This window comes from Trichoplusia ni, chromosome 1 (genome assembly GCF_003590095.1).
Source record: "Trichoplusia ni isolate ovarian cell line Hi5 chromosome 1, tn1, whole genome shotgun sequence".
Lineage (NCBI taxonomy): Eukaryota > Metazoa > Arthropoda > Insecta > Lepidoptera > Noctuidae > Trichoplusia > Trichoplusia ni.
In genome coordinates, this window is record NC_039478.1 from 7,899,964 (window position 1) to 7,914,029 (window position 14,066).

Consider the following 14,066-nt stretch of genomic DNA (forward strand, 5'->3'; position numbering starts at 1 on the left):
GAATTGGTTAGTCATTTACTTTGATTTAAACGAAATCCAATAAATGTTGATTGATAAGCATTACATAATATAAACTTTATAAACGATATTTTTTATTTGTAGAATGTACTTACTAACAGGCATTTTAACACAGATCATTAAAGTACGGAATCGTGCACTTATATTTTATTGATTCTTTCATAACATGTAATGTACGCAACCAATTAATGATGATGTTAAATATATCATGAATAATATACAAAATACTTTTGAACTTCTTTTATAATCAATAAATTTCAGTCTGTAAAACTAAACGTGTCGAAGTGGTACGTCACTACTTGTAAGAAAAAAAAGTTGGAAACGTTGACGTGCGTATGGTCATCGTACTGTAATTCTCTAGAATTTGTGTTTTTCATTTCAAAGTTAGAAATTTTGTTTCTTGATTTGCTAATCCTGGTATTTGGTGTTAAAATCTACAATGGGTTTAACAATATCCAGCGTTTTTACTAAGCTTTTTGGCAAAAAACAAATGCGTATCCTTATGGGTAAGTGACAGCTCATCGGTCGAAGATTGCGTAGAATTTCTGTACTTTAACGCCATCGTCATTGTTTTCGTGTAATGTTTGTTTATAAGTGGCTTAAATGATCTTTTTTATTGCAGTTGGTCTCGACGCCGCTGGAAAAACTACAATACTTTATAAGCTTAAACTGGGAGAGATTGTGACCACAATACCGACTATTGGTTTCAACGTGGAAACAGTGGAGTACAAAAACATTAGTTTTACTGTATGGGACGTCGGCGGTCAAGACAAAATCAGGCCGCTGTGGCGCCATTACTACCAGAACACTCAGGGATTGATCTTCGTGGTAGACTCCAGCGATACAAAGAGAATAGCTGAAGCCGAAAATGAACTGGCTAATATGGTAAGCTTGACCTACGTACATTTAGATGAAGTGTTCCAGTTTAATTCTAGTCAGTTTTACAATGGGTGTAGCTAGCCATAAACTTAAATGTCCAGACTTAAGCCCAAAATTTTCGTTTACTGTATTTAACGTAAATGCTGGAGAATACTGTATATTTGTATCATTAAACCACTTTACTTTGATTTCAGCTAAAAGAAGATGAGTTAAGAGATGCTGTTATCCTTGTGTTCGCCAATAAACAAGATATGCCCAATGCTATGACCGCAGCTGAACTTACAAATGCACTGAATCTAAACAATTTGAGAAATCGCCGGGTGAGTAAAAACTTATTCAATTTGGATGTAATCAGAAATAAAAAATCTAGCATTAAAAATGTACTTTTTTAAGAAAAAGTATTTTGTCTACCTTCTTACGTCTTAATAACTCACAAAATACATACATTGCATCTTGTGTACTGATAATGATTCCAAACATAATGCTTAAGAAATATACTGTTATCTTGAACATAGTTTTAAAGTGACATTATGTGATAATCCAATATTATTTTTGACAGTGGTACATCCAGGCTACATGTGCAACACAGGGACAGGGTCTATACGAGGGGCTAGACTGGCTCTCCAACGAGCTAGCCAAGAAGTGAGAACTTTTCACGGTAACGGTCACTGGGAACAATCTACAAACATTCCCGTAACGACTGACAACTTTCTACTTGTGAACGTTTGTCATCCTACAAATACCTAAAAGACTATGAAAATTTCTATGTAATTATACAAATAATGTCTTTTTAATATTACTAGGCTGCCGGCTTTTTTCACAATTTTTTGCTGAAGCAAGTTATTTAGAATTATCTAGCCATATAAATGATATTGTGAAAATGGCCCCATATAGTTATTTAATGGTCTATTTATCATTCAAAGTATAGTTTGATTGGTTTCTTACATTATATATTGAGTAGACTTCACATTGTTATGTTTGGTGATGTGGAAGTATTAATGAGAACTTGTTGATCATATTCTCATCATTTGGGTATTGCATCATAAACACCTATAGTGTTTATATTGTTATAACTTGATAATATTCGTGTATATGCCTCTTCATATTCTTGTGTGGTAACAAACTTTCAAGGTGTCAAATAATTATATGTATTTAGAGAGTGTTTTATTCAATTTGGCATAAAATTACAAAATTTAAACAAACAATGTATCTTGAACACTGATGGTTTCCTTATCAAGTATTAATATTGCATACACATCAGATATGCACTGCTGACAATAAATATATTATTTACTTTGGACAGTCCATCCGAGTGTAACATAAATTATTCTTTATATTAACTTTAGATATATTTATCAATAACTTTTTAAAATTTTCTTTTAGTGAATAAGTTTATTATTATCGAGTTTTGTATTAATTTGTGAAATACGTGTGCACTGAAAAATGGAAACTTACATACAAACACTACTTGTGATTCATCTTGGTTTTAAAAATAATATTACAATATGTAAATAATGTAAGATGTATCAGCCAAAAATATTATAATGTCTTGTGTCATGTCATGTTGTATGCTTTAACATTATAATTTATGCTTCGCGTTTTGTTAAAGAATATAATGATAGTGGCAAATAAAAGTTAGGTGTAAATAAAATGCTTTTTAATTCTTTATAAAAAACTTGTTACGTAATTTAACAATGATAAGTAATTGTGTCGTGATTGTTTAATTTCTTTAAACAATTCAAATAACATAACCGAGTTGTATTGTGAGACCTACAATCTTTATCAGTAGGTAATATAGACTTGATAAAAATACACAATACTTGTAAGTAATTTGTCCTGTCCTCATATATTCGCGATAACGGTTACCTACTCATGACTCCAAATTGCTTTTCGCTTTTCTACGAAACTTTTGATTCCTTCTTGGCCGTCATTAGTATTGATGTTCTTGACCATGATGTCTTCCCCTAGTTTGTAAGCGTCCATTAAACTTAGATCGATTTGTTTGTAAAAGAATTCCTTTCCCAGCGCTATAACACTTCGGCTTTTGTGTTTTATCTTTTCAATTATTTTATTGACTTCATTGTCCAGTTCGCTTGCTGGTACTACTTTTGTAACGAGACCGCTATCGTAAGCCTCTTGAGCAGTTATTGGTTCACCTGAAAAACGGATTGATTTAGGTGTTTCTTGATTTTTCCTTTTGTCTGTCTTTTTGGACCGTGACGAGGCGCATTTGGTCACCTCCCAATGATAAGTTTGCGTAATTACAAGTCAAACAAAGAAGTAATAACTTGCAGACGTAAATGATATCTCATTGTTATCACTAACCTGACATTTTAATTGACTCATTAATATTTTAATGTTACTGCTAATAATACAACATTTACTATGGAAAGAACATCTTTTTTTAATGGAAAACCTGATAAGTGAGAGTCAAACTGGCGACACTGAGTGTTCTGAACAAATAGGTTAAATGAAAAGATAATTTCAACAATTTGTCACGCTCCGCTGTTTGTTTTCATTGTGAAGTCTATGATAATTTCAACTATCTATCTACACGGTTCATGACATATAGCCTTTGAGACAGACGGACAGACAGTGAGGCCTTTGTAATAGGGATCCCTTTTTACCCTTTGGATACGGAACCCTAAAATTGACACACAATAAAAACAGACACGAGTTACCAAACAGGATTTAACATATTAAATCTTCTGAGCCAAATTATTTGTGCTTACAAAAACATCTAGATGCGATGTGAGCCTTATGTACCTACTAATTACATTATTAGTCGAAGAGCATGGCGAAGAAAGTCTGTCGCCGTTGATTACCGATAACGTTATACGCCTTATAGAACACAGCTCACCTGTGTCGATTACACACTCATGCGTACATAAATATTATGTTAAATAACTTATTAGGTGAACAGGCAACATTGTTCTTATCGAAACTTGTTTCGAAATGAATATAGTTTTTTCCTGAGGGTTTATCTTCAATTTCAGTGCTATAGTTCAAATGGCTAAGTAGGTAAGTACTTTACACTGGACCTATTAAATTGCATTCTAAATATAATTAAAGAGCAACTCATTTTCGTAAGATTATGGGGGATGGTGGCTATTTGTAACCAACGTTACCATACTTAATATAAGATAATTAATATTGTTAACAAACCTGTAAAAAGCATATACGTAGCCCTAGACTTGGGAACACATCTGGCAACAGCTATTCCAGGCGTCGAGCAAAATATGCCAAAGTTGGCTCTGAAATAAAGGTATTATAAACTGAATAATAATTCAGCCTCATGTTGAAGTTTATAAGATTTAAGTTACCATAAACATTGTTTACCCAGGTGTTGAAAATTTGCTATTGTCGGAACACACGATCATATCGCACGTCGCGACTAATTGACAACCTGCTGCAGTTGCGAAGCCATTTACCTAATAAACGTAAACGTGATTTTGTAAATACTACGCATAATGTTCACATCCGAGAAGTGATTATGTTGTGGAAACCTGTATTAGGTCATGTTCAGCATTGTTTTCAGAAAATGGGGTCGGTAAATTAGATTACGGTTTTAAGAGGTAGGTAGCCTTTTAGTCAAATCAGTATTGTAGTGCAGTTAATCTATAAAGGGTTTGTTTTATTTAATTTTATGCTGTTGGTTATGGGCCCAAATTCCGCTGTTTACAATGACCGATGAATGACTGTAAGTGTAGGTACTGAATTTTCATTAATTCATCGGCCATTGTAAATAGTGTAATTTGGGCCCATAACCAACAGCATAAAATTAAATAAAACAAACCCTTTATAGATTATAGTAATTGGGGCCCAGGAAAAAAGTAAAGTGTAAGGCAGAATTAATAGGATATATGACATTTTTATAAATTTATTTTGATTAAAATGACATCAAGTACAATATTTACCTTCGCTATTACGGGCACAGGGCTCTGAATAATAGACTTCATTAACTCGCTTGCTTTATTAAATATCAATTTGTGTTGATCCATGCCAGTACTAGATTGCTACAAGTTAAGATACAATTAATTCCTGATACAGACACTGGATACACACATCCCATTTTTGATAATATTACTTACCAGTTCTTTCAAATTATGACCAGCTGAAAATACATTTCCTTTGGCACTTAAAACTATGGCTCTTAATAATTTATCGTCTTTGTTAGCATTTATAGCTTGTGTAAGGTGGGTCATCATGTCTAATGACAATGAGTTTCTATACACAGAAAATAATAGTTTTATGAACATTTAAGGACTACAAAACTGTTTATATGTAGGTACAATATTATATTTAATAGATACGAACTTTGTTTTTTCATGATTAAGAGTAATTTCACGGGTTCCATTACTCTCGTTAGTAATAAGATACTGGCTGTGAATAGAACGCCGAAATACAAAAAGAGGTTTTAAATGCTTCATCTGAAAAATAAAAGTTACAAAATAAGAGCAGAGTGTACCTATTTAGTTCTGTTTGAAGCAAATTAAAATAAGCTTTAACTTTAATCCATGCATTTGAAATTGTAGTGCCAGGTTTTTCTAAATCTTTCTAAATTTCTTTGAAATATGTAGGTATTAATGTTTTGTAAGTATAGGCGATTCAGGTAAGGTTCATGGAGACTAAAATAAAATTTCAACTTCCTACTGTTTTGCACGTATGAGAACGTTGCTCTTCAAGTCAGATACAATAATAAAGTAAGTTATCTAATAAATGCGTATCATGTTGCTATGCAAAAAAGTACCTAGTATCGGTGAACGCGTTATGACGTAAACGGGCATAGTGGCCACGGTTTTAAGAAAAAAAATTTTTTTATCAGACGAGACTTAGTAAAACCGGTACAGACTAGGTATTTATTTGCTACCACGAACACACACATTGATCTTTTCTAGTTCTTGTCCTCAACTATAGGTACTCGTATCGAATGATGAAGAGATGAATATTTATGAACAATACCTACCTACTTAATACAATGGTATGAATAACGTTGAATAAATTGAATATATTTTAATAGTCTTTTGCACATATCAGTTTTGTACACTGGTTAAAGTACTTTTTAACCCGGCTGAAGACTTCTAAGCTCGATCTGATTATATTCTTAAAAATACTTATCCTAAATCAATACATACTTTTCAAATAGTGTAAGTAAATAGAAATAAGAATATCAGTCAATATTTATGAAAATATAACCTAGTAATCTTATCTTACCTGGCGAGGAACTAACATTTTCCTTTACTTAGTTGTTAAAGACCCAAACTAAGATTATATTTAGTAGATAATTATCTACAACTATAACGCAAAATATAAAAATCAAATGCAAGTTACAAGTCAAGTTAGTTAAAATCAAAACAAGTCTGAAGTTGTTAACTTTGTGGTAGCTGTCAATTTAGGGTTAACAGTATTAAAAAATAAAATACGAAGCAAGGTGAAATAAAAGGGCAAAATAAACAAAAACATAATATTTAATGACGCCAGGACCAACTCGATCCATAATCAGAATAATCAGATTCAGAATTGTCATCTTCTTCATCACCTATGTATTCAGCGCTCTCATCTTCGGCTGTTATTAACTCCTTTACAGAGCTGTAAAAAATTATTAATCTTTAAAAAATAATTAATAATCCATCATTTGAATTTCTTATTGTTATTAAAAAAAACTTATTTTCATACATTAATGTTATAACGTTGAAACACTAACTAAAATTCAACACCTCTTTGTATTAAGTAATTTGTGGCCTTCCACAATAGCCTTCTAAGGACCTTGACCATGACCATGATTTTACACGGCCGACCTCGGTTCTAAGGGCACGACTACTCACCAAGGTCACTTGCGTCATACTCACATTGACAACACATAAATCTTGGCATAATAATATGATGAGATGTAATATACTTACTCTAACACTTTGTTCTCAAAGTGATTATTACGAGTCCAACAGGGACTCCTGTCACCGATTTTTGACGCTAAAACTTGATCTAATAAAGATCTCATTTGCCAAAGCAGCTCCAGTGTCGTTTTCTTACACGTTACTTTGACGCTTGATATCAAAACACAGTAGTCTGATGGTCCAGCTAAAACAATATATTTTATTATTATACACTGTAATATGCTAAAGTTTTGATAACTTAGCATCAAAAAGCTTTTTGGTATATTGCAGTAAAGAAACATTTTATGATGGTACGACTTGATATTATTATGCTTGATAGCAATCAAATAAAAAAATGTTTTTTACCTTCCGAAACAACAAATTCACCAAAAAACAAGAACGGTAACGTGTAGACTAGAGTGACATCAATTAGGAAGAGGTCTGAAGAACGTTGTTTGAGCCAATACACTAGCCAATTGGCCCCAGGCTCTGGCCCACTTGAGTACCCTGATTGGAATCCGTAAGGTTTTGACGCCATGACACTGCTGGGATGGATATTTATTGGGCCATCTTCTGGTGTCCTCACCTTAACCCTGGGCGGGCGGGAAGGATTTCTGGAGTTTGTCCTTCCCCATCTAGAAAATATGGTCGTGTGTTTAATATGCAGCTAAGACCGCACAAAAATTGGTGTGGAAAAATGATCTGTCGGTGCTAGCGTTGTGTTAAATAAATTACTTTTCACATCTGCAATTGTTAGTAAAGAAGCTAGGGATATAGGCATCAATTTTGCGCAATTTTCTATACGTTGCTGTGATACTCATAATGTAAATAACTTAAGCTATTATGTTGATAACTTACCGAACAGTAGCAATATTAGGATAAAGCGATGCAGCGACTATGGCTTTGAAGAGGCTCAAATTATCCCTATTGCGGTTCTCCCACGCTGAAGTCACATCGCCAGAACTCAAGAAACCCATTTGCTTCAGATTGTGACCAAACTGATTTTTCATTTCAGAGAGTAATCCTAAAGTATTGTAAGCTAAGAAGTGTTCGCGTGCAAATACACGTTTATGGTTGTAGTTGTAATGTTGCTCAAATCGTATGATTGCCTCGGATATCGCCACGTGGTCACTCGGCTCTCCCAGAGATAGGATTCGTTTCATTTCGTCTACTTCTCTTTCCTTTCCTAAAACAATATTTCTTAAATTATTATTAATTCTCCCTAGTATTCATGTTTAGATATTATTTTTAGAAAAGCACATAATATATCCAGCTGGATTCGGTTGTTGCTCATGAGGCATTTTAAATTCTAACCCAATACAATGGTTTATGTCTTAGCGCTATCGCAAGCAAGTATTTTCAATAGAAATTACATAACTGGACGACGACTGCGACATCGTCGGATATAACTAAGATCGTCGTCTAAACGTGGTACAGTCACTAAATGGCACAACTCAACTCATCTTTGCGCGCTATGCAAGGTATGGGTAGGCCTTATAAATATAAAGTTTATTGTGTCCTGACACCGCTTTTGTATGTGTGTCACCCTCCCACAAGTAAACGCTTTCATAATAAACAATCGAACACACATAGCGTGGCGCGCAAAAAAAGTTGAACACACTATTGTTATATCACTATCACTATTGTTATGTCACAATAGTGTGCGAGTGAGAGGGAATGACAAGTGCCGCCATTTTAGATTCTTTATTGACGCGGGTTATTAAGTATATTTACCGATGACGAGTTGGAAGGGGTCCTTGAACCCCCAGACGGCGGCGACGCTGGCGGCGCGGTCGAGACAGCCGAACATGGTCCCGAGCAGCAGCAGCTTGCCCGCCGCCGGGTGCACCGGCAGCCGCGCCAGGTGCCAGCCCAGCGGCGTCAGGGTCTCCTCCTGGTCTAGCGCGCCTACCCTGCACAATAAGTAGTATTCTAGATCTTACAGTGACTTTAGTAAGTTTATAGGAAAATATAGTGGTAATATTTAAGTCAATTTACTTAAATTGCAAAACGAATGTTGCTCACATTCACCTCCTACATGTCAAGTGAACTCTCCTCTATGTAGGATGATTAGTTTTTTATGTGTCACAAGGTAGGTAAGGTTGCTCCTCCTCAAAGCAAATGGATTCCTTAAATCCATTTATTTGCTTTCGAGGGGTTGATTTCAAATTAACCGACAATCAATGAACACAATTTCACCTAAATGACACTTACTCAAGTTATCGCTAATATACAAATCACTTGACATTTGTAAAAAAATATATACTTATTTTATACCAGTACTTACTGCGATAAATGTTTCACAGCTCGCTGAACAGTGGTATCTGCAGGAGGCGAAGGCATCTTGCTCATAGCATCAGCTGCCTTTCCCAACCGAAGCTGCTTTATAGCCAGTACTGGCTCTAACAAGGAGTTCCTCTGTAATTCCGGTAACAGTCGCTCGGCTAATTTTCCTGCACGGTATGACGTCACTAAATGGTAGCATATGCCCGGCTGGCAACGACCGGCGCGACCTCGTCTGTAAATAAGTTATTTTAATTATTAAATAAAGTTCGTGCTTATGACGTTAAAAATACGAGTTTCTTATCATGACATTAGAGTCACGATTTGTGCACAACGCAGTGAAAATGAAACCATGGATACGTATACATTTTTTGTCCCAAATTCTTTTTTATATAATTTCTAACTGTTTGTTTATTATAATAAGTCCGAAGACTATTAATCTCACCTTTGACGTAAATTCGCTTGAGCTATCCACTCAGTTTGCAATGTGGACACATTATCTTCAATATTCAGACCGCTGTATTTTATTTTGCCGCAATCCACAACGTATACGATGTCATCAATAGTAATGGATGTCTCCGCTATATTTGTAGCGACTATTATCTTTCTTATACCATCAGGAGGCTTCTGAAATATTTTCCGTTGCTCTAAAGATGGCAACTTAGAATGCAAGGGATAGATTTCATAGCGATCTCTCGAGAAAAATGTGCTTTCGTCCATTTTCCTCAGTAATTTTGATATTTCGCCGATCCCTGGCAGAAAGACGAGGACAGCGCCGGGATCTCCCTTGCTGATATGGATCAGCAGTTCGTAAATGAGATCGATGTTTAATTCCTCGATTTTTGCATTCTGAAGAGTTTGGTAAACACTTCGATCTAACTTCTTCTTTATGGATTCCAGCCATGGAGCTTGAAAAAGATAAGGGCAGTTTAGTATTGTCCAGAAATTAAACGGCTCCGAGTAGCTGACATATTTTTCAATTTGTGTATGCAACCGCTTGTTAACAAATAATAGTTGATCGCCACCAAAATAATAACAGTATCAAGCGTTGTTTAACCTCAATTATCGATATGTGAAAATTAGACTGTCTAACTACCATTGTTGATGAGATACAGCACAGTGACAGATGAGCGGACAGGCAGTAGAGCCTCAGTAATATTCAAAATGAAACTGAATATGAAGTTAAATTTTATACTAGATTAATATCTTACCCACGATCAAATAACAAAGGGCTAGTGCAATAATAAACTAACCTATTTCTGCCTTATACTGTATATCCATCTGCATCTCAGCAGCTTGCTTCTTCATCTTAGATCTTTGCCAGGGCTTAACGTGTTGGTTTCCGCGTCCTTGAGCTGGCTCCTCCGGTAACGTGAACTTAGTCATTTGCAGGATTTCCTCCAAGTAAATATCTTTGACGGGGTAAGCTAGCCCCTCAATATGCATCATAGGACAGCCGTCGAAGTATGAACACAGTTTATCGGCCTCTATGGTGGCACTCATTAGAATTAGTTTTAAGTCTTTGCGTTTCTTTAGTACCTGAAAAGAAAAGATTAAATGCTGGTGTTAGGACATTGGCTACTCAAGTTCATTCTGTTCAATTCAACTCATTTTTGCGCGCGGTACCATTTATGGAATACTTGTACATGCACACAGCCTTACGCGCATACATGAGTTGAACTATCTGTCAACATTTTGATGTATATTTCTTCCGCAATAGAATAATCCTCATGACGGTAAGCGCTGTACAAAAATCTTCGAAATTAAGAATATAGTTTAGCACGCTAATATTTAACATTTACAAGTTGGCAAATAAATGTATTTTATAAAATTACCTGTTTCAACATAAACATGGACAAGTCAATATGGGTGTCTCTCTCGTGCACCTCGTCAAGTATCACATGACTGTAGTTTGTCAAGCCTTGGTTGGTTTCCAACTCGGCTAATAATATACCCGTAGTACAAAACATTATACTAGCGCGAGGCCTCGCCTCTGATCTGTAATGTAATGTTGAAACAATATTTAATAACACTAAATAAAAACGATATCTTAGATAAAAAAAGTGAGCAGGGGAAAAAATGGAAATATTGTAAATGATATACAAAATTACATTTCTCTAGCCCACTGTGTCCCACTGCTGGGCAAAGGCCTCCCCCAAATCCTTCCACGACTCTCTATTCTGGGCCGCATGGAACCAGCCTGCGCGGTAAGCGTTAAGGTCGTCTTGCCACCGCTTCCTAGGTCGCCCACGACGACGCCGTCCATCCGTTGGCTCCCATAGTGTGGTGACTTTGGCCCAACGCCATTACATTTAGAAGTAAGATTTTACTGATAATGTTTTCTTCAATTAAATCAATAAGCACCATAATCAAAGTCAATTATAATATTTGTTATAATAATATGAAAGTTTGTTTGGTTGTATTGACATGCTCATCTTAAGAGCTATTTTATCTATTTGATTTTTTGTATTCAAGCTACTAAAACTTCAACCTACTACCAAAAGAAGATGGCAGGATGAGATTAAAATTGTGACGACCTGCGTATCTAGTATGCTTATAAAATTTAACAAGACATGTATAAACAATAAAATTTATATTAAGTTTAATATAGTTTTAAAAATGTAAATATTAAAATTAGAAATAACACGAAACTTACTTCTCTAATCTAACAGCATATCCTACAGATATGCCTAAGGATTCATTTCTTTCTTCAGCTACTCTGGTGGCTAAAGAAGACGCCGCTATACGCCGCGGTTGAGTGACTAGAATATGTATGTTGGCACCTCTCTTATTAATTATAGCATCATCTAAAATTATTTGTGGGATCTGAAAATGGTATAAAGAAAATAGTTGAATGTGGGACATGCTTTTCAAGTTTTGAGGGTGTGCAAGATTTTTTAAAGATCATCCCTTAATTTCTATTGAATTATAAATCATCATCGGCCTAGCCTTTTCCCAACTATGTTGGGGTCGGCTACCAGTCAAAAAGGTTTCAGCTAAGTACCAGTGTTTTACAAGGAGCGACTGCCTATCTGACCTCCTCAACCCAGATACCTGGGCAACACGATACCCCTTGGTAAGACTGGCCGTCAGACTTTTCAAGCTTCTGACTACCTGTTAAGACTGTCAAAGATGTAGGATTAACAGCCGGGACCCACAATTTAGCGTGCCTTCCGAAACACGGAGGAACTCGTTATGACAAAGATGGTCACCCATCTACAGACCAACCGCGTCAAGCATAGCTTAACCTGTGATTGAATCACTTATGCGGTTATAGCTTAGCACTTTAATTAAATACTGGTCCAAACTATGGAAAGGTTGGTTGATTGGTTAATTACTTTCCTTCTTAATCACACTGTCATTTTCAAAAGAGTAAAACCCAAAATGCCACTGTGATTTCTACAGCCTTGTCCAGTGGAGATTCATAGCTTATCTCTCTCTATTCTTATATGAATAAAATTAGTACCTGTGTTGACTTCCCGCACCCAGTCTCACCACTAACAACAACCACTTGATTTTCATTAAAAACCTTCAACAATTCCTCTGATTTCTTATAAGTGGGCAATATTTTACGGAACTTCTTAAATTTCTTATACTCTGGAGTATTTATTTTGCTCTGGTAGCTTTCATATATGGATTCATTCAGAGCACTGATATCTTCATTTTCCATAGATATAGTGACACCTTTGGAGAGACATTCATCAAGTTTTTCTTGAAACGTGCCTGTAATAATGTCTTCATATCCATACTTGTAGTCTCCTGCTCCTTTTAATGCACTCACAAGCCTTTGGTCAGAATGTCCAGGTTCTGGATCTTGGTCTTCAGTGAATGAAGACTCCATAACTTCCTCTTTTATCTCAACCTTCACATCTTCAGATTTAATAAAACTTGAAGATGTAGATGGTTCTTCAGATATACTGGGGTCACCAAAGTTTCTCATCAATGGTACCCCAGATGGCGGAGCAAATTTATGATCAAAACTTTCAGGACTTACTTCTTGTTTTATTTCCACAATTTTCAAAGGTTTGGGTGGTTGTATATCAATTTGATGCTCCTTGGCTATCTTTTTGATAGACTCTATATTTTTTTGTAAACTCGTTAATACGGCGGGTGGGATCGTAAGGTTTATCTGGAAAATGATAAAAATTCAAAAATACTTTGACAGTTAATGTAATTTTTGCAACATAAAATGAATTCCATACAAAAACTAATCAATAAGTACTAATATTATAAATGCGAAAGTAACTGTCTGTCTGTTACGCTTTCTTGTCTAAACCACTGAACTGTTTTTAATGAAATTTGGTACAGACATAGAGTTGACCTTGAGAAAGAATATAGGATAGTTTTTATGAAGAATTCTCTTGGAAACGCGATATAACCGACCTCGACGCGGGCGAAAAGCTAGTTGAATATATTAGACCCTTTTAAGTTGTGGTGAAGTACTTATTGGGTATTAAGAAATTAATGTAGCCCCACCATTCCCTACTTACCGTGATATCTAAATTCTTTTTGGTTCTGTTTCCATTTCTCATTTGTAAATTTTTATAATACATGCCGATGTCTTTGCCGCGTAAACCGCGGGGCCTATCCTTATTAACATTTTTGTAAGATGATCTATTCCATCCACCACGTCGAGACATTCTGCTTTGTTGTAATGTTCTGCTTGGTCGACTAAATAACAAAACATTCATTTAGTGCACAAATACACAAGAAAACAAGGTAATAAATAAATTAAAGACATAGGTTATCGCTCAAGTCTTTTCACGATTATTGTTACCTTAAAAAGCGGCTTAGCCGGCTTTCTTTTATTTATTAAAATTCAAAATTAATCCAAATAAACTTTATAAATACATGCTGGTTATTTTATCCAACTGCGGGCCAGTGCGGGCTGTCTGCTGTCACTGTCAAGTGTCAGGTTATTGATTGATGTTCCACGTTTAGACAACAACTCACACTGCTGGACACTGCTCCACAATTTTATACATGAAACTTTTAGGTTTTTCACAGACCTAT

General features: G+C 35.4%; 3 protein-coding genes across 3 annotated transcripts; 1 reads left to right on the top strand and 2 right to left on the bottom strand.

The window, feature by feature from the left end:
• Positions 1 to 305: 305 nt before the first annotated feature.
• Positions 306 to 2,049, top strand: LOC113493088 (ADP-ribosylation factor 2). Its single transcript, XM_026870909.1, has 4 exons — positions 306 to 524; positions 641 to 903; positions 1,092 to 1,217; positions 1,457 to 2,049. Exons 1-4 carry the CDS (start codon positions 458 to 460, stop codon positions 1,541 to 1,543), a joined length of 543 nt encoding a protein of 180 aa, XP_026726710.1. The 5' UTR covers positions 306 to 457; the 3' UTR covers positions 1,544 to 2,049.
• A 490-nt stretch (positions 2,050 to 2,539) lies between these two features.
• LOC113493079 (enoyl-CoA hydratase domain-containing protein 3, mitochondrial) lies at positions 2,540 to 6,274 on the bottom strand. Its single transcript, XM_026870897.1, has 7 exons — positions 6,112 to 6,274; positions 5,215 to 5,327; positions 4,989 to 5,124; positions 4,815 to 4,913; positions 4,237 to 4,328; positions 4,063 to 4,151; positions 2,540 to 3,053 (listed from the first exon to the last, which is right to left on the bottom strand). The coding sequence occupies exons 1-7, from the start codon at positions 6,127 to 6,129 to the stop codon at positions 2,764 to 2,766; spliced, it is 837 nt and encodes a 278-aa protein (XP_026726698.1). The 5' UTR covers positions 6,130 to 6,274; the 3' UTR covers positions 2,540 to 2,763.
• Positions 6,275 to 6,347: 73 nt separating this feature from the next.
• LOC113493060 (ATP-dependent DNA/RNA helicase DHX36-like) lies at positions 6,348 to 14,057 on the bottom strand. The gene is made up of 13 exons (XM_026870857.1): positions 13,831 to 14,057; positions 13,544 to 13,724; positions 12,520 to 13,182; positions 11,710 to 11,879; positions 10,889 to 11,051; positions 10,307 to 10,592; positions 9,499 to 9,961; positions 9,058 to 9,288; positions 8,505 to 8,683; positions 7,629 to 7,956; positions 7,137 to 7,405; positions 6,801 to 6,975; positions 6,348 to 6,486 (listed from the first exon to the last, which is right to left on the bottom strand). Exons 2-13 carry the CDS (start codon positions 13,691 to 13,693, stop codon positions 6,366 to 6,368), a joined length of 3,198 nt encoding a protein of 1,065 aa, XP_026726658.1. The 5' UTR covers positions 13,694 to 13,724; positions 13,831 to 14,057; the 3' UTR covers positions 6,348 to 6,365.
• Positions 14,058 to 14,066: the final 9 nt, after the last annotated feature.

Coding starts and splice junctions, on each gene's coding strand:
- LOC113493079 (XM_026870897.1), bottom strand. Junction 5,125..5,214: donor CTTAATCATGAAAAAACAAA/GTTCGTATCTAT, acceptor TTCTGTGTATAG/AAACTCATTGTCATTAGACA. Junction 4,152..4,236: donor AGCAAATTTTCAACACCTGG/GTAAACAATGTT, acceptor CCTTTATTTCAG/AGCCAACTTTGGCATATTTT.
- LOC113493060 (XM_026870857.1), bottom strand. CDS start 13,693: ATGTCTCGACGTGGTGGATGGAATAGATCATCTTACAAAAATGTTAAT. Junction 11,880..12,519: donor GGTGCGGGAAGTCAACACAG/GTACTAATTTTA, acceptor TACCATTTTCAG/ATCCCACAAATAATTTTAGA. Junction 6,976..7,136: donor TGAATTTGTTGTTTCGGAAG/GTAAAAAACATT, acceptor ATATTGTTTTAG/CTGGACCATCAGACTACTGT.
- LOC113493088 (XM_026870909.1), top strand. CDS start 458: ATGGGTTTAACAATATCCAGCGTTTTTACTAAGCTTTTTGGCAAAAAA. Junction 904..1,091: donor AAAATGAACTGGCTAATATG/GTAAGCTTGACC, acceptor CTTTGATTTCAG/CTAAAAGAAGATGAGTTAAG. Junction 1,218..1,456: donor ACAATTTGAGAAATCGCCGG/GTGAGTAAAAAC, acceptor TATTTTTGACAG/TGGTACATCCAGGCTACATG.